This window comes from Eurosta solidaginis, chromosome 4 (assembly GCF_040869045.1).
Source record: "Eurosta solidaginis isolate ZX-2024a chromosome 4, ASM4086904v1, whole genome shotgun sequence".
Lineage (NCBI taxonomy): Eukaryota > Metazoa > Arthropoda > Insecta > Diptera > Tephritidae > Eurosta > Eurosta solidaginis.
Genome location: NC_090322.1, coordinates 239,619,284 through 239,640,289, shown reverse-complemented (window position 1 = coordinate 239,640,289; position 21,006 = coordinate 239,619,284). Strand labels below are relative to the sequence as shown.

Here is a 21,006-nt window from a genome sequence, read left to right as displayed (position 1 = left end):
GACGTATACAATAAGAGAGTCGACCAAAAATATTCATGAAGCACAGTTTATACGATATAAACTTCGATCTCCCTCTTCCTCCATATATCTCTAGGTGTATGCTAATTATTCTTCACACATTAGAAAGTAGAAGAGTAATTACATCTGTAATGTTTATTTATGATATTTCCAATGGCAATATTGATTGCCCAATACTGTTAGAGTCTTTGAACTTTTATGTTCCATCACGGACTTTGCGCCAATATACTATGTTTGTAATTGACCAGTTTAGGTCTAATTACGCACTTAATGGCCCGATCACTCGCGCTCTAATTGATATTAACTCAATCAATACTAATTATTATATTGATTTTTTAATATCTCGTCGAAGTCTTAAAAATATGTTATTTTCCATTTTAAATTAACTTTACTGAAATAAACCTTATGTTTAATAATGTTTAATATAGTCTGTAAGATTCTTGTAAATTATAGATTGAATAAAGAAATATGAAATATAAAATTTGTTCTATTGTATTTTAATCTCGTATAAGCTGCCGGTGTTCACATTTTGTTGCACTGTACCACATCGTGTGCCTTGAAGTGTCTCGACTGCTTAGACTCGATACTTGTGGGCCGGTCGTGCGTGCGGCATAAATTCTGCAAATTATCAGATGCATACGCACATTTGCTTGTGTGAATTTATGTTTGATAGCATTTTTATACCGACAAACACGTACCATAAAATGTAAACAATAAAAAAATGTACAAACATATGTTTAATCTACATATGCGTAAACTGCAATTTTTTGCAGAGAAGTTTAAAAAACCCATCCCAACTATTTAGTTTATCGTCGAGTTATCGGTTTGTTATACGGCCGCCGTGGTATAGTGGTAGAGTGCGCAGCCTACCACACCGAGGGTCTTGGGTTCAACTCCCGGACAAAGAAACATCAATAATTAAGAAAATTTTGTTTCAGTTAGAAAAAGTTGTTGTAATCGGGGAAGTGATTTAGCAAATACTCCGAGTGTATTTCTGCCATGAAAAGCTTCTAAGTGAAAATTTACCTGCGTTGTAGATGCCATTCAGAGTCTGCATAAAGCATGTAGGTCCCATTTCACCATTTCATTTGTGGGAAAAATTAAAAGGAGCACGACGCAAATTGGAAGAGAACATCGATCTCAGTCTCCTCCGAGTTAAATCGCGCCAAGTATTTATTTTTATCCATCGTTTTTTATTGGCCTGTTATCGCTGATTCGGCAAGTTTTATCGGCAAGTTTTATCGGCATATATTTTATAACAAACCGCTAGATCTCCGATGACAAATCGTCAACACTCCAAAAAGAAATAAATAACTTTTGGTAGCAAACCGTTAATTTTTTCATAACTTTTCGATGGCCCGCCGATAACAAGTACGTATCACTTTTGTAGATCGACAACTTTTTTGAGACATATCGATAAATTTTAGATAAATAATCGATACTTTTCAATCACAATTTGAGAACTAACTGATAGCTTTTTGATAAAAAATCAACAATTCTGTGCTAGAAAATCTATACATTTTTGATAACATATCGAGATAAAAATCGATAGTTTTTTGATAATAAATTGGTAACTTTTCGATTTTCGATTTCGATTTGCATTTTTATTCTTATATCCTCAATAACACACCGCATAACACACCCATATCTCGGCGATAAGAAATGGATAACACGCTTATAACCCGTCCACAAAAAACATAATTCAGCGTAAAAAACACGTCTTATAACGATAATAAATTGATATCACGCCGTCTAGTTTTTTTAAGAATAATGAATTAATTTATTAAGGATAAAATACAATGCACAAATAAGTACAAAGTTTTATTTAATAATAAGTATACGGTACACGATTGAACAGTTTGTTTTAAATTTTAAACTTTTTGGTCTTCATGCACGAACAAAATGTTTTTTGGTTTTAAATGCGGACCTTGCAAAGTTTAAAGCGAAACGCACTCATATGCACGGTTTTGCATTGAAAAATTTTGGTTTAAATTTTAGTGCAGGAAATTTCCATTTTTCAAGTTACTCAACTAAAACTTAAACCGAAATATCTATATTAAAAATTGTAATTATACTCTTATAGTTATTAATATAGACAAAAAGTTTAAAAACGCGGTACGGATAAAACTTGTTGGTGCTAATTTTAAACTTTCCAACGAAAATTCTATTTGTATATATATTTGTCTGGACTAAAATTAAAACCAAGATTTCTTAGAACATGCTTACAATTATTTAGGGGTTTTAAAAGTATTATTACAAGGTTTAAAACCAGCAATAAACCAAAAAAAAAAAATAAAAAATAATTAATCGTGCAAATTGTTATCATTAAAATTACACTGGTTTACAACCAAAATGAACCAAAGACGCCATTATGAAATTCCTATGTAAAATCACCCCCTGATTTCGAAAATCAAGGTTATTTTTAATTCTATGGTAACGTTTTTGAGATATTTACGAATAACGGTTTTTACCAAAAAAAAAAAAAAAAAATTTGGGTCCACTTAATCATATGTATCTCAAGAACGAATTGAGCAATTCCAAAACGGTTTAAAGCCTTTAAAAGGTAATACAATTTTTTTAAACTGTGCATACAACACTTTTTGCTAGGCCCTGCAGATTCAAAGATAACGAACAATCAATTTTATATCGAAAATTTACACCTTGAGCGACCAGGAGTTCATAAATCACAACAGAGAGAAAGTGATAAACATATTACGCAAAAATGGTTATCCAGTCAATACAATAGAAAATTTAATACAAATAGCAATAAACAAAAACAAACACAAGAACCTGAACACAGCAAATAGCGAAAATACCAAAAAACATACATTGGCGTTACATACATACCACACCTAACAGACAACAAAACATTACACAAAATCATACCAAGCAGTAACACAAGCTATGCACATAAACCAAATCATACATTAAAAAGCATATACACAAAAACAAGGGACAAAATTGAAAAGGAACAACTACATAACGTAGTTTACGAAATTCGATGTCATGGCAACGAAGGAGAGAAATGTAACAAAGTTTATATCGGCACAATAAAAAGGTCACTAGGAACGAGAATAAAGGAACATAAACTAGATGCAAAAAACAACAAAAGCAACACAGCACAGGCCCAAAACCTTACGGAAAAGAAACACACAGCTGTTTTTGACAACGCAACAATACTGGATATGGAGAAGAGAACGCGTAGAAGGATGACACTAGAGGGACTGCGCATGCAACAAAAACTACCAACAACGATTAACTTTAAAGAGAACGTTGATAATATTAATTTTGCCTATGCGACGTCAATAAGAAACGATGTCTGGAGATGACAATTGCAATATTGTTTTTAATGTTAATAGACGGTATTTTAATGTAGTAAATGTCGGTGTGATTTTTAATTATTGTTCTTATTTGTTTGTTATTAATATGTGTACTTATATTTTTAAAGAAATGTGACAAAAACCACTGGTTTAAACAATGTAAGTGATTTAATATTCAACATTAGTACCAATTACTGGATTTGTAACATATATGTTTTTCGTATTTAATAAATAGATTCCCTGAGGAAGAAACAAAAATGTGTCGAAACGCGTCGGAAATAAAAAAAAATAAACTTGTTTTATTTAATTAAATCGGCCTAAAAGCTCCAAATTCATATTAAATAACTAAGCAAATATTTGTCCCAAATCAATCATATAACGAACAATCATTACGGATTTTTTCCATTTTTTTTGTAAATATATAAAAAAAATTGTATTTTGCGAGGAAGGATCTCAAAAACTTTTTATTTTTTTGCAGATTTTTTTTTTCTCTGTAAGCTCTGTTTTATTGGAAAAAAATAAGCTCTCATTCAACAAAATCGATGGACTAATACAAAAGTTATGAGCATTCAAGTAAATATATCCATTTAATATTTAATTACCCTACTGGTACATATGTGTTAGTATTCGTATATCATTTAGTTAGTGAATATTAACACATATGTACCAGTAGGGTACTTAAGTATTAAATGGATATATTTACTTGAATGCTTATAATTAAGTGGATCCAATTTTTTTTTTTTTTGGAAAACCCCGTTATTAATAAATATCTAAAAAACGTTTCCATAGAATTAAACATAACCTTGATTTTCGAAATCAGGGGGTGATTTTACATAGGAATTTCATAATGGCGTCTCTGGTGCAGAAAAAAATTGGAATTTGTGATCAAGTGTTATCAGTGAGATGAGTTCTATATGCACTATTATTTCTATTCTTGCTTTACTAAAATCACTTGCGTTTTATATTATTTATACAACGCTTATCACGATAACAAAATATTATATATACTCCCGACATTTTCATATTTCCTTTCCCATCCCTTCCTTTCATTTCTCTGCGCTTACATGATGGATTCCCCACACGCCCTATTTACCCTAGTTAGTGCTCTTGTTTTATATAAATTACACTACGTGTCTTTTGTAACTCGTTTACAAAAGATTGCCCCTGTAGTAAGCTAGTGCGAAAGGGTAAAAGTCGCACGTAACCAAATGCGCAGATAATTTGAGACATATTTTTGCTTTATGTCTTTTAAATTCCCATATTTAAGTGTATTTAAATTTTTTGTACTTTAAAAAGAGATATTTTTTTACTTTTTACCAAACCGTAAATTACTATTGTTGTGTGATTTGCAAATACTTTTTTTTGACAAATTGTTACCTAAGTACGAATTAAACTTATTGCACGGTATAAAATTTTCTTAATGAGTTTTCATGCGTCTGAATTGCTAGTTTAGCAGGATCTAAATATGAAACTTTGTTTTCGGAATATTCATTGGTTTTGAATAACTAAAATTTTTGGTTGAGCTCAAGGCGGGGTTTTCTTAAATAAAACACTTGGATGTGCATTTTATTTGGTTTTTATTTTTCAATATTTCGTCATCCTCAGGAATCTTTATCTGCGCTTTGGTTTTGGTAAGTGAAAATAAAATTAAGTGTCAACGCCACAATACTACTGACTATCAAATGAAGAAACATTTGACGGGAGAACTGTGAGAAAGGACACCAGAACGTAGAAAAAAGGAATTCCATCAGAATTGATGAAGCAGTATGAAGATACTGAAGTATTTACTTTTTGTAAGGTAGCCATGTGTGCCTTGCAGTCTTACACACATTTTAAGCTAGTAGATGACTGCGATCCTTTATGATCTAGGAACAAAAAAAAATATTTTATTAGCATGGGTTCTCGCACATGAGGGACATGAGAGCAATGCACATGAAGATATATTGCGGAATAGGGCGGTGCGGTGGTATTTTATGGTCCAGAGACTTTCCGTGGGCTCGCTGAAGCATACACACGGGAGGCTATGGTTAAGTGCTCGTGCTCTCTGTGAGTATAACTCTATCAGTACTGTTGTAACTCTAGACTTTTCTGCTTCAAAAGCGGAACTATTGAAAATATTAAAAGGTTCAGACAACACTGAATTTACTACCTAGCGCAATGACTTGCCAAATTGTTTTAACTTACAGAAGCTGTTTTTAGTTACAGCCAAAAGCCCTAGATCCTTATGGCAATTTTTGTATAGGAAAGAAAAGAGCTTTCTCCTTAGAAGCATCATCAATAGTTTGTGCTATTTTCGCCAAAGCTTCCACGATAGCGCATACTAACAAGCTCCATCCGAAGCAACAGGATGAGTAGTTGTTTTTTGTCGTAGTCCTGACAAAACATTCTGGAAGAGATAAAGAAGATGCGTCTCTCGCTCCAAATTAAGTTCATATGGGAAAGCAAATGAATAATAAATAAGTATATGGTTTGGCTAATGGACACAAAACCCACGCCCACCAAGGTCATTCTCAAGGAACAAAAAATTTTCGCCGAAGGTAGTGTGGAAAGTTGTTAAACTAACTACAATATTGTAACGAATTTTGGAGAATACCGCTTATTTGAAACCTTCTGCTAACGTTCGAATCGCTAACTGTTGAATAAATCACTCCAATATTCAGTTTTGCAAACTGGACTCTATTTAGATTACTTTGGGAGTAGTACTTCACAATTATATTTTACAAACAATTGTGTATTTAAATCAAAACTGATTCCTGATTGTTCGGCTTGCGCTGCTTTTATACCCTCCATTGCTTCGTTCGCATATTTCTCTAAAGGTCTAGACGTTTCACCTTCTAGAACTCTTGTACCTCCTGCTTGGTAATTAGTTATATGAGTACATGCATATTTGTAGTTTATAGCCATATGCGTGTGTATGTGTGAGCAATTACTTCTGCTGATGATTACATGTATATGTGAGTTATCTCTTCGTCGCCGTCTATGTATAAGTATAAATGATGATTGATGCAATCTTTTAACTCGTTTAAAATTAAGCCTCTTCTTTGTTAAGGCAGGGAAGATATTGTCAAATAAAAGGCAGCCGTTAGGTTGCCAATATGTTTTTTTAACGTAATTTCATTTGAGTTTGAAAGCAATCCGTGAATATTGACTGTTTTATTCTGCAGAAATCGATTTGGTTCTTGTTAGAAGCCACCCGAATCCAAAGTGATGTTGTTGAGAGCCATGCGGAGCCAAAAGAGCTATTGCATGGTCTCCCTTCGTGAGAATCAAGTCAACCAATGCATAACTTTAATGAAGGATTTGCTCCGACTCCGAAATGTCTAAAACAAGCTTAAAATAAATGAGTTTTTGAATTTCTACCCTTTATAGAATATGACTATGCTTAGTAAAATAAAATATGAAACTAGTATGGCTTTTAGCTCGAACGTCAACGCCATTTAGAATGAGCTTGAATTTACTTTCGTGTTGCAATCAATTTTAAAAATTTCTACCACACACAAATCTCAACAGAACTTTGCAAGTAATTTGACTAAAAACAATTGCATTAAAATTGCGCATAAATCCTATATTAATTTGCATCTAATTTCCAATAAAAATCATTATAATCAATTTGTCGAAAATTAGCAGCACAACATGCAAGAGAATCAAATATTTCCCACATTCCTAACGTACTATAAAACCACTGTCACGCTAAGCATATCTAAACAGTGCGAACCAAATATACGAAGCGGGTGTTACAGTCAACTGAATAATCAGCTTTCATACCATTTTAAGATGTTACGCTCAATCGTTACTTTTCTGCTACTAAGTATCCTTTTCGAACTGGCTGTGGCTGTACCACATCCATCGACCACGCCAGCGACTGCACCGTCAGTATCCAGTCAAGGCACATATGACACGCGTTTCGACAATATCGATTTGGATGAGGTGCTAAGTCAAGAACGTCTACTACGCAATTACATCAAATGTTTGGAGAATACCGGTCCTTGTACACCAGATTCCAAAATGTTGAAGGGTATGTAAATTCCATTAAAAACAGCAACACTACTCACTCTACTTGTATGTATGTCTTCAAAGGTATCGCTCATTTCAGAGATACTCCCCGACGCTATATCGACCGATTGCGCCAAGTGCTCGACGAAGCAGAAGTCTGGCTCAGCGAAGGTGACGCATTTCTTGATCGACAATCGTCCGGAGGATTGGGTACGCTTGGAGCAGATTTACGATCCGCAAGGCAATTACCGCTTAGCTTACTTAGCGGAGAAACAACAAGCCAATGGTAACAAAAACAAGAACGACGACGGCACGGAAATGAAAGCTAAGTGAAACATGACTTTGTGTGACTGAGATGTGGAATCATTTGAAGACGATGTAATTTTAATGGAAAACTACCATGTACTACATTTAAATAATTATAAGATTGCAATCAACAAAAAAAATCAAATACGCATTAAAAAGCTTGTGAGGTTTAGGAAATAGGCGTTTATTTCGCTATCGCATAAATGTTTTATCGACTTGGGATTTCCTTTTGAAGGATTAACGAATTGAGAGGGTCGATAACGGAATATCTCACCTCCTCCAGGATCCACATGGAAAGAGTAGAGAGTTACTTTAGGCGCTTCGCTGACAATGTCTCTAAAATCTAGCCAAAAATAGTGAATCAAGTGTCGACTTAAAGACTCTTAACTGAAAAAATCACCAGTACGGCGCAATGAGAGACTAAATACGCAGCTACTGATAAGTTGCTAGCAGTTGGGATAACAAAGCAAACAAATTCTTGAAGTAAACACTCCTCCTACTATTGTCATCTAGGGTCAACAACGTCATCAAAAAGGACTCGTTTTAAAAAAATCGTCAACTCTAGCAGAATGCCACTAAATCACGATCAAACCAAGATAAAATATCGGTACAACAAACTTGATTTGAGTCATTTCGACTCAGGTGTGATCTGGATATTGTGATAGATTTAGTGCTTATCTCGCCAGACCAAACCCTGACATCTCCAATGTACATTTCACATATGGAACACCACCATAAGGCACAAAGCATACTTGCGATTTCTCAGTTTCACTGGGGTCTAAAATTGTAGAGTTTGTTTCGTCGAAGGTGGGATACTACTCAGCCGAGTAGAGATCCCACTTTCCATTTACAAAAGAAACAACCTTAATCTCTCCGTGTAATTTGTAACAGACACACACATACACATACCGTGTCGACGAATTGTAACTAGCTAGAATATTCCTGGTCATCCTGGTTGATCGGTGCCAAAGCTGCCGGCAGTTTTAGGTTTGCGAAAGTGGTGAGCTATGAACTGGTGGATTGTTGATAATGATATGGGGAGGCTGGACCGCTTTTACACATGAAACGGTGAGTGGTTAATTTGTGCCAAAATATCCGGCGGATCGGTGAAAGTGAAAACCATATACAGTGAACGTATCTGTATCTTAAAGAGAAGTAGGCTGCGAGCAAGACGCTTACGACTACTCCCCGTGAGATTCAGTGGCTTTTATAGTGTAACACTTTAAAGTTACAGCTTCTGTTGTTGTTGTTGTAGCAATGCTCGCCCCACCTAATAGCCGCGACCGATCACAAATTGTCATCAATATCCTCTAACGGGAGTCCAAGGAAACTTGCCGTTTCAACAGGGGTGGACCATAAGGAAGGGGGAGTTAGAGGCGTTGGTTCCACATTACAATTGAAGAGATGGTTGGTGTCATGTGGGGACACATTGCAAGCGGGGCATACATTTTGTATGTCGGGGTTGATTCTGGATAGGTAAGAGTTTAACCTGTTACAGTATCCAGAACGAAGTTGAGCAAGAGTGACACGCGTTTCCCTGGGGAGTATGCGTTCCTCTTTCGCAAGTTTTGGATAATTTTCGTTAAGCACTGGATTCACCGGGCAATTCCCGGCATAAAGGTCCGACGCCTGTTTATGGAGTTCACCAAGTACCTGCTTGTGTTTTTTCACTTCATACGGCTGGGTTCTCAGGTGCCGTATTTCCTCATAATGCTTACGGAGATTACTCCTTAAGCCCCTAGGCGGTGCTGGTTCATCAATCAGATGTCTGTTGGGACGCCCAGGTTTCTGGGTATTCAACAGGAACTGTTTGGTCAGCATCTCATTTCTCTCCCTGATGGGGAGTATTCTCGCCTCATTATGCAGATGGTGTTCTGGGGACATAAGAAGACAGCCCGTGGCGATTCTGAGAGCAGTATTTTGGCAGGCCTGTAGTTTCTTCCAGTGGGTGATTTTTAGGCTTGGCGACCATATGGGTGACGCGTAGCACGTAATCGGCTGGGTAATTGCTTTGTATGTAGTCATGAGCGTTTCTTTATCTTTTCCCCAAGTACTGCCAGCGAGGGATTTGAGGATTTTGTTACGGCTCTGAATTCTCGGAACAATTGCGGCTGCGTGCTCACCAAAATGTAGATCCTGATCAAACGTCACACCCAAGATTTTGGGGTGTAGGACAGTCGGTAGCGTAGTGCCATCGACGTGGATGTTCAAAATGGTCGACATTTGGGGCGTCCATGTTATAAATAAGGTCGCGGAAGATTTAGTCGGTGATAATGCCAGGTTTCGCGAGGCGAAAAACTGGAGAGATCAGGGAGGTAGCCGTTTATTTTATTGCATAGTGCATCGATATTTGAGCCTGGGCCTGGGCCTGTGGCTATTATTGTGCAGTCATCGGCGTAGGAAACGATTGTGACTCCTTCCGGTGGTGAAGGTAGCTTAGATATGTAGAAATTAAACAAAAGTGAGGATAGGACACCACCCTGTGGCACCCCCTATTTAATTCTCCTTGGTTTTGATGTTTCGTTTCTAAATTGCACCGATGCCTGCCGACCACGCAGATAATTTGCGGTCCACCTTTTAAGACATGGGGGAAGGGTAGACCCTTCCAGGTCCTGCAGTAACGAGCCATGGTTGACCGTATCAAAAGCTTCTCTAACCTAATTGTCAACCTCTTCTACCTGTGGTGAATCCTTTTTAACAAGCAGACGTGGCTCTGGCGACTCCAAGTTCTACACGGTAGGAGGTAGTAGAATGGCCTAGAAAGTTCTATAACACTCCTCAAAACCTTCGGGAGTCTCTTTATGGCAACAAGAAAAAGAAGACTACTTTCAGCCGAAAAAACAGTTCATAAGTGGTTGCACGAATCCGGATTCTCAAACGTTCATCGCTATACATGAGGCAGTGACTCGCTTAATTATGAAAGTAGGTGGGTTCTCATTTACGTGAGGATAAGTTTGATACTATCTTACTAAACTGATTAAACTCAGTCGGTTCAGTGGTCTTTCTCGCTAGAGTGAATTACCTTGGAGGAGGAAATTTTTGATAGTAGCTAACGAGCCTTAATGGACATTTCTTCTAGCTGAAAGTCATTGCAATGGCTCGGCCGTCTTATACCTAAAGTGTACTTCCCACATCGTCATTAGGTTTGAATTCATCCCCTTAGTGTCTCCTTGGACCTCTAATGGAGACCTTATTGTCTATAAATCTGGTCAGTGTAGGATAATTTATACTTGTGTATAAAAGAAAACCACAAAGAGCTCCACATATACAATCCAGCAAACACTTCAAGAAAAAGTTTGGTCTCAAATCAAACCAAATGCTCCTCAGAATACTGGCATGACCAAATCTGTAGTACCTTCAAAGCAGGACGGCGTTCAGCCCAACAACGGGTTACAATTTACCTACAGCTTGAATTGAAATAAGACTGGCGTATTCGATGAATTTATTCTATAAGCCAGAGCCACTGGTGGAATTCCATACCAAAAAATATCAACAACTACAGCTTATTTGGCTCTGCCCTTCATAGTCAGTTCTCATTATAGGGTTTTGTAATGACTCCCTAAATATACTAAACTCTATCGGACAATACAAGCCATATATCTCCAATTGAATTCATATAATAAACGGCCGTGAAAAGCACGAGTTCCAATTTCGTTAGGCTGGCAAAGGGATCTGGGTCTTTCGATCATCTAGCATCTAAATAAATATTTGAACTAGCATATTCTATCTCTTTTTAACAAACTTATGTTAACTTTACTTGTATGTTTGTATGTAACTCTCCTTTGGACTACGAACCAGTGGCTTATTACTGTTAGTATACCCTACCACTTAATGTGCGTTCATTGGCCAATATGGCCGGTTCTTAAAAAGTATTGGGTTCAAAATGTACCTGGTCTTAAAAACGTACCCAGTTCTGAAAAAGTTCCCGGCTCTAGAAAGGTAGTTAGCTAAAAAATATGCCCGTTCTTAAAAAGTACCGGGTTCAAAAGGTACCTAGTCAACTCGGTTCTAACAAATTATCGAATTCGAAAGGTACTTGGTTTTAAAAATGTACCTGGTGTTAAAAAAGAACTCGGTTCTGCAAGTACCCGGTTCTGAAAACGTACTCGGCTAAAAAATTTGCTTCGTTATTAAAAAGTATTGGGTCCAAAAAGTACCCGGCTCTAGAAAAATAGTCAGCTCAAAAATATGCCCGTTCTTAAAAAGTATCGGGTTCAGAAGGTACCTAGTCATAAAAATGTACCTGGGTCTAAATGGGTACCCCGTTCTTAAAAAGTATCGGGTTCAGAAAGTAGCCAATTCTTAAATTGTACCCGGTTATGAAAAACAACCCATTTGAAAAAAGTACCCCGTTCTAAAAAGTCTGATACTTTTCTGAAAAAATACCCAGTTCTCAAAAAGTACCCACATCATATAAGCACCCGGTAACGGGTTCTTAAGTGTAGTATTATTACCCAAATAAATTTATAAAAAATAAAAGCCCATATTGATGAGGACATTCTAGAGTTGCCTACCAACAAGTTTTTACTAAGTCCATTCTCAAAAAACTTTCGATTTGTTTGGCCCACTTTAATTTCATTCTTGTATAGGTTTGAACATCACTGTTTTCAGACGAAAAACCGTGCAAATCGAGTTAATTAAAATCTACTTCCTAAAAAAAAGAAGAGCATATCATGAAAGCGTGTCAAATTACTGAAAGAGTCTAAAGTTTTAGAACAAATTAAGCGATGCTTTTAATTATATATACTAGGGTGGGTTGATTTATTAACCGATAACGCGCCATTGATTTTTCGATAGGATTTGGGCTCAGGAAAAAAAGTTCCACTACGCATACCCAAAAAAATAATTTTTGAGCCTGCGAAACTTAATTTTTTTTACTTCTTTTCTACTTTGATTTTTAAGGTTTTTTTCATGACTAAAAAAATTTTCATTTGATTGTAAAATTTTCATGTATACCCTGTCCGACCAAAAAATGTCCGCTACAAAACGTTGGCGATAACAGTTTTTGAAAAAAATAATAATTATTTTTTTATGAAAATTTGTTTAGTAGGTCATGAAAAAAACCTTAAAAATCAAAGTCGAAAAAAGTCAAAAAAGAAATTTCGCAGGCTCGAAAATTTTTTTTTGGGTATGCGTAGCGGAACTTTTTTCCTGAGCCCAAATCCTATCGAAAAATCGATGGCGCGATATCGGTTAACTTTCGTCCATACAAATCGACCCACCCCAATATATATATTTTATGAGATGGAAGCTATTAATCATACATATCTAAACATTTTTGAAAAAGGTGAGGCGAGAACAGCGAAAATAATTTAGCTTTCTTGTGTGTTCTCACTTTGTATACTACTTCGGCTTTATTATTTTCTTTATTGAAGGAGCATAGACATGATAGCAAAATTATTTTCGCTATGCATAAATAATTGGCTCGATTGAATATTTAATAGGGTTACCTACTACTTTTTAATTGGTACAGCGGCTGCTGTAGGCAAGGCGAATGTGTTAAATTTCACTTACATGCTGAGCTTCTGTGTCAAGTTAAAACAGAATATAGCGAGTAAGGAAATTTATATTCGGGCATCACAGAAAAAAATATACCCCGTTGAGTGTTGAAGGAACAAAAAGGGAGTGAGTTTACAGTTAACTAATTTCGAAACCTCACATAGACCCCAATGCGAAGTAACCTTTTTGCATGCAGCCAAACCGGTTTGTTATGGCATTTTCAGGTCAAATTAAACTTTATTCAAACCAAATGAAACTTTTTCTAAATCAAATTAAACTTTTCTCAAGTCAAATGAAACTTTTTTTAGACAAATGAAACCTTTCAAAGTCAAATGAAACTTTTTTCATATCAAATAAAACTTTTTCGACCTGAAATAATATTTTTATCACCAGTGCAGCGGACGCGTATCCGGATGAAGCTTTAACCATCATAAGTGACAATTAGTTCTTTGATGGATCAGGCGCTGCTTGATGTTCATGGCTGAAGGTCTGGTATGGTGTTAACCCCCAGCGCAGAGAAGTCGGATCTAATTTTTTTTTAATTTTGCTATCAAATCAAAGTTCGGACAAGGTCAGATCTGCCTGTTTTAAATATTTCTTAACTTGAACTACTTACTGATCCCACGGCTCTCGAACAAGAAACAACATACCTTCTATTTTTCTAGTACCTCTGTTTGGAAGATAAAAGCTGAGCTTGAGTGGCGCATGAAGAGATCAACTTTTAGCTGTTCCGAGAACAAAACTGCGGCAACACCGCAGCCCATTTTGAAAACGTCTGTTTAGTATGATATGATGACCTCTTCACATGCTAATAGCCTAATGTAGTCTGTTGTCGAATCTACCAAATGGAGCCTGCTTATAATATCACTGTGGTCATACTGCTTCTCATTTCAGCATCTCAGAGTATAATGCATGAGCCTACACCCGCTACACATATGTGAAGTTCAAGTGGCTGCTAGTGAAAGATCATATTAAGGACCGTTTTCATTATCTTCTAGTTAAGCTAGAATTTAACTGCAGTATGGCAATCCTTCAGATAGCTTCATTTGACATTTTTGTTTTCTTCAATACAGCGTGACCCACTCCCAGTTAAATCCATAATTGTGAACATTTGCAGTACAAATCTCAAAAATCTCTTGTGAATAGACAAAAATCAACACAACAGCTGTCTTTGTTTACACTTTTGCCGAGCACTCAACAGTTAGTAAATGTCTCAGTTAGCATGGAGAAAACGAGAAATTCGGTAGCTTTTAGATAAATGACCAATCGATATATAAAAAGTGGAAGTAGATGAATGGATTTGCAACTCTTTGTTTCGAGAGAGCGCTGTCAAAATGAACATTTTTTATAACATTTATCAATGATGCCACTCCTAACAAAAATGAATAGATCTGAATATGGGCATTTTTTACAAACATTTCGGCGATTATAGTTTCAATCATTTAACAAAATGATAGTGGTAAAATATTTATTTCTTTAAACTTATTTTACAATAATACGACTAGTTAGAGTTAAATATAAACAAATCCAAGTAAAATTTACATTTTGATTAATTTGATTAGTCAAATATTGTAACGCATTTAAATCGCAGTGAAAACCATATATTCTTTTGAAATTTCAGTAAATCGGTCCTATGATATAATAGTTAACATAATTTAATGGATAGAGCTTATCCTACATGCCTGACGTTGCAGGTTCTGTGATCAAAATGGACTGGTTGCATCGGGACTTCATATTTACAAAACCTATTTTTAGTGAAAACTTTTGAATGGGAAATAATATTTACCGTCCGCCTTCGAACTAATAATATTTACACTAAAACAAATATTTTTATCCTTTTTCCCATAATTTTTGAACGCTATTCTACAGTTGTAGGTCAAACTAAAGTTTACCGAAATTTTTGGCCCGTTTTTGGTTTTAGCTGGCACATTTTTTGTTTGCTTCAGCCCTCGTGAGAGCGGAAAAAATGAGAGTGTAAACAAATGTTTCGTATCAAGTCATCTTTGATAACCGATTTCGCCCAACTTAAATATCAACCTAATTTGCATAGTAGTGAATGAGTGTTAAGTGCAACTAGGTATACATTTCATCGACTTACAAATATCATCATAATTAATGCGTTTATTAACATAAAATTAGTATAAATATTTCTAAGATTATTGTTGTTGGTTCCGATGGAATGCTTCAATTTTGGTTGCGGTTACCAAAGTAGTTTTATCGTCCTATGTTTTTTGCCACTACTAATTAAGCGTCTAATTTACATTTGGTAAGCAATTTAAAGCTCAATAAATTAACTAAAATGTATTAAGGAAGACTGAAGTGAGGTTTCTGTTTTACGCTTAAAGCCAAGGTCCGCTTTACTTTTGCATTTGTTGTATATATACTAGATGTTCACACATATATATTTGTTTTTTTGTAGAAATTCTTGTATGGAAAGTTTAACAGCACTTCACTGAACCAAATCCATTTATACATATGCTTTACGTTACTGTGAAATGCGAAATTCTTGAGCAAAACAACCGCATAAACTCCCTATCAATACATTTCAACTGTTCATTGCGAACTTGTCAACGTCCCTGCTTTTTCATATAAAAAAAAAAAAACACATGAAAAATGTCTGATCTTTTTGCGAGTATTCATGGCGGAACGATACAAGGTGGCAGCACGGGACAGCTGATTCTAAGCTTTTTTATTTGATTTGATACGTCAACTTCCGGCGCAGTACGATTTTGACATTTGTCCATCAAATTTACAAAAACAAAGTACGTGGCACTTTTATTTATGTTTGTAGGTATGTCACCATGCTGCCACCTTGTATCGTTCCGCCATGTCAGTATTCATCTTTACATATTATAAGTAGCGTTGCCAAATGTCCCGTATTGGCCGGGACATCCCGTATTTTTCAAAATTAATAAATTATAATCTGCTACGAAATATGGCCATATTTGCGGCTTCGATTGTGTTCAGTTCATTAGCATATTGCATGCAACTCTGTAAAGAATAAAAATTCATCCCTACTGTGGTTCTGAATATTGTCAATGTTTAACACTTCGCAAACCCAAATATTCATTTTGCAAGGCAAGTGTTGTGTTTTAAAATAACATTTGGAAAATTAATCCATAGAATATGAATTCGCATTAAACACAGTAAACATATTAATTGTTAGCCTGTTTTATAAAAAGATTTGTTATAAACAAATATAAATAAATTAGTTTAAAAACTATTTCGCCGAATGAGCAACCCATACAAATATATAGGTGTTTCTTATTTTCAAATGTCACGGGAATTTGGCTCAAATTTGAGGTTTGTCCCGGGAACCCGAAATAAAAATCTGGCAACCCTAATTATAAGTCAAAGTCTTTACATTGGAAAGAAGTAATCTCTCGCTGCAAAGCAGGCATGCTTAACCAACGAAACGATATCATTTCGTAACGATAATCAACGTTAATAAACGAAACGAAGTCATTTCGTTTCGTTTATTAACGTTAAGATCGTCAAATTAACGAAATGATTTCGTTTCGTTTTCTGCCATATCAAAACGAAATCAAATCGTTTATGTTGATTATTAATTTCAAACTATGCTGGCAAAGCTGATTGATGGCGGAGTCATTAAAGGTGAAAGCATTAGCCAAGCTGATTGCTGTAAGGCAACCCTTATGATAAGTGTTGAGTGACCATAACATCAATCATTAAATATTAACCACGTCAATTTTTTTGACCACACCAATCACTCACCATGAGGGTTACCTTCATAAACGTCACTTCGAATGACGCCAATTAATTTCGCGCATTCAACTCGTCAAGAAGCAAAAGTTTTCAGCAGCTCATATATATATTAAATTTCTAAGTTTGTGAACATTTTTATATTCAACAAATAAATTTTAAAAAGACTATATTTAAAAAGTAAAGTTCATCAGTTCTTGTGTTTTATATTGAAATCGGTGTGTGTGCGAGAAGTCTACGCAATTAGTATTGTGTGCCTTACTTAAGCTGCGTTAAAGCGTTTGGGCGATAACCTGCGTCAACTACGACGCAAGAATAAAGATGACCACGATGGTCATCTTACATGGCGACCGTGGCCATGCCTGCGGCAAAAACTGGCGTCGGGGAAGGAAAAAATTCCCTGCACTACAAAAGCAGCATAATTAAAAATAAAATCTGGAAGAATATGTGCGTGGTGGTTGCGACGAAAAAGTGCGTGGTGGTTGTGCCAATATGAAGAAAATTTTTTTTTGCAAAATTCATAAAATATATGCAAAAAAAGAAAATTACTCGAAGATAATTTCAAAAATTTACGAAAAATTACAAAAAAAAAAAATACAAAAATATATAAAATTCCAAAAAAAAAATATAAAATTTCAAAAAAAAATACAAAAAAAGTTATAAAATTATAAAAAGACTACAAAAAAACTACAAAATTACAAAAATACTACAAAAAAATTTTTATTCTTATCAAATTTCAAACCTACAAAAATTACAAAATTTCAAAAATACAAAAATCATAAAATTTCACAAAATTTTAAAGCTACGAAATTACAAAAGTTGCAAATACTACAAAAATATACAAAACTCCGAAAGGAAAAATTACAAAAAAAATATACAAAATTTCAAAAAAAAAAACGAAAAAAATACAAAGTTGCAAAACAAAAAGCCACATATGGCAAAATGGACTATTTAAAACATATACATTTAAAAACTAATTTGATAAAATTTAAAAGAAATTTAAAAATACAATTTTTACTAAACATAAATTTGGAACTTACACAAAACCTACATTTTGTGGTGTTACATACATACATACATACATGTATATGGAGATATTAAATTTTGAACTGGCTGTACCACGCCATAACGGTGAAACTAAAAACACAACCACCAGTGACGCCTTTAATAAGCACCGTTAATAGCGGTAAAACATCACCGACACGCCATTTACTCATCCACAAAAATTCGAGAAAGCAAAAGAAGCTAAAAGACAGAAGCAAGAACGAGAGGCAAATAGGAAAAGCTTCACTTGGTAACGGCAGCAACGGAAGACAACACCAACAACAACAAATTTCAGCAGCATACAACCAAAGGCAGCAAGCAAAGCAGAAAAAGGGCGGTACAGTACCATAATATATACGTATATAAAATTTTAACTTTGTACATACGTAGGTAGTTTGGCTTTCTCAGTATAAATACATGTATACTATAAACTTAGCAACAATTTTTCGTAATACACATGTAGCCTTCGCATGTAGCAACACAATTTGACACTTTTGATTATAAACATACTTTTCTTAAACATTTGTTTACTACGCATGTAGCAACATACTTTTTCTACTTTAAAGACAATAACATGTTAAACTAATTAAAGTAAGAAATTGAATTTTTCAAATTACTTACATACATAAAACAATTATATTGAAATATAAACATATAAACATTCAAATATCGCCAAAAATTCGAATGCACATTAAATATAATTTCAAATATACGGCCATCACATGCAAATTATCACGCATATATTACTATATTCTTTCTTTTTCAAACATTAACATGGAACTTGAATTTTTTTATTTTAAATGCGAACATTGCTTCGTAATAAATACAATCGAAAAAATATTTTTTCAAATTTAAACATTTTTTTTTTAAAACCTTTTTTTGAAACGCAAATTATACATCAATTCTATATGTATAATACCAAAAATATCAAATCTTTTCGCCAAAATTTTGCGATAGTTATTCAAACCTAATCAATTTTGAAAAATTCTCATTGACTTTAAATATCAACATAGACGGGTTACAGTCAATCAAAGTAATAGTGAAAATTTATTTTATCGGTGAAAGCTTACTTTTCTCTTTTTCCAATTATTTCTTCGGAAATTAAGCATCATAGATGTCTAAACATTTACATATTTTTTTTGCAACAAATACAGTGCCATTCAAATAGTTAACAATTCCTTCGAAGCATCACACGAATACAGTGTATTCCAAATATTTCAACATATCTTACATTTGCGACTCTTTTCAAACTGTGTATTATATACAGTGTCTTTTAAATATCCCAACAGTTTTTTCTCTTTGCATTATTAAACGAATACAGTGCGGTTAAAATATTTCAACATTCACTTGCATTTACAAAATAAGTCTTAAATACAGTGCCTTTCGAATATGCGAATCTTTACCATTTACCAATTAACTCATCGATTTTGAATATTTCGAATATTCTCTGATTTTTTTTAAACAAAAAAAAAATTTTTTTAAATTACAAACCACAATTACTGAGCGAATGAATAGTTTCAACTTCATTCTTATATAAACAGTGCCTACAGCGTTAATCTTAACATTTTTCCGAATTTTTTTTATGAAACATATTTTTTTTTCTGCCACGGAGGTAAACATTTTCAATAAATGTAATAAAGTTTTCAGATGTCAGTTGTCAAATGTCAGATTTTGATTCCAATTTCAAAAATTTACGCTCTAATTTCACTAAAGTTACTAAACGAGTTTTAAATAACCGATCTATCTCAGCGAAAAAATCAATAGAATATGAAGATGCTTTAATTAAAAGCTATAACCAAATCATAATACAAGTAAATTCATATTTTGAAAATCGAGATAAGCCTAGTTCAATAATCGAAAGTTTGTCAAAGTGCAGAGAACAACTCACTAAATGTTTTTCTAGAATTAACTGCAATATAAAAATACCCAAAGATCTTTCTGAATTAATACAAGAAAGCGAATCAAGTTCGGATTTTGACACTGAGGAAGAATTATCTGACGCATCGACAACTTCAGCTTACAAAGCTAGTATTATTAAAAAAAGTCACGTATCTTTTCTTGAGGATTTCCCTGGATTTTCCAATTCACTCCACAATAATAAGTTAGACACAATTAGCGAAGAACAACCAACAATGGCGACTTCAGAGCAAAAGAAAACTTTTATTACTACGTGTGCATCCATAATTAGAGAAAACTACAGCGGCGATCCGCTTTCACTTGCATCCTTTATAGATAAAATAGTTTTGATAGAAGATTTGATGGAAGAAAATTTGACAAATACTTTCATTTCATTTATAAAATCCAAGTTAGAAGGGAAAGCGCGTGAGGCAATTCCAAATGAAGTAACAACAATTCAACAAATAAAAGATGCATTAAAAGGTAGAATAAAACCTGACAACTCAAAAGTTGTTGCAGGAAAAATTGCATCGTTAAAAGTTTTTAATAATAATCATACTGAATTCGCTAAACGTGTTGAGGAACTCTCCGATGCTTTAGAACGATCATTAGTTATAGAAGGAATGACTCAGGAAAAAGCGCACGAAATGGCAGTCGAACAAACCGTCAACGTTTGTCGGCTTAACACTCGCTCAGACCTAGTAAAATCAATTTTAGCGTCAACTACGTTTACTGATTCTAAGGATGTAGTTGCGAAAATGATCGTAGAACAAAATAACCAAACAAGTGAAAGGCAGGTACTAGCGTTTAGATCACGTTATAACAGGCAAAATAATAGTTTTCGAGGTAACTTCAGGTCAAATCAATATAATAGGAACAACTTTTCGAGGTACAACAACAATTTTAACAGAAACAACAATAGCAATTATAGGCATAATAACAACAATAATTATGGCTCGCGAAATAATGGTAATTTTCGAAATAACAATAGCAGGCCCGTAAACAGAAACAACAGCAATAACAACAGTAACAACAACAATCGACGTTCAAATACTACAAATAACGCTAGTGTACGCACTTTAAACGCCAACGGCCCTCAGGAGCGAACACTGGGGGACCAGAATCTGAATTAAATAACGTCTTTCAAAATAAATCAATTTATTGTTTAAACCTGAACTACTCAGATTTTATCGAACTGAATTGCAAT

The 21,006-nt window shown here is 34.6% G+C and overlaps 2 protein-coding genes across 9 annotated transcripts in view; one reads left to right on the top strand and one right to left on the bottom strand.

The window, feature by feature from the left end:
• The window catches only part of Rhp (rhophilin), a 275,760-nt gene that overhangs the window by 126,618 nt on the left and 128,136 nt on the right, over positions 1–21,006 (bottom strand). The gene's annotated exons all lie outside the window — the stretch shown is intronic.
• Positions 7,059–7,757, top strand: a10 (antennal protein 10). 2 transcript variants are annotated; one of them, XM_067785230.1, is made up of 2 exons: positions 7,059–7,353; positions 7,432–7,757. In XM_067785230.1, the coding sequence occupies exons 1-2, from the start codon at positions 7,113–7,115 to the stop codon at positions 7,662–7,664; spliced, it is 474 nt and encodes a 157-aa protein (XP_067641331.1). In that variant the 5' UTR covers positions 7,059–7,112; the 3' UTR covers positions 7,665–7,757. The 2 variants fall into 2 exon arrangements, with proteins under 2 accessions (XP_067641331.1, XP_067641332.1); XM_067785231.1 differs by having other exon boundaries at positions 7,416–7,721.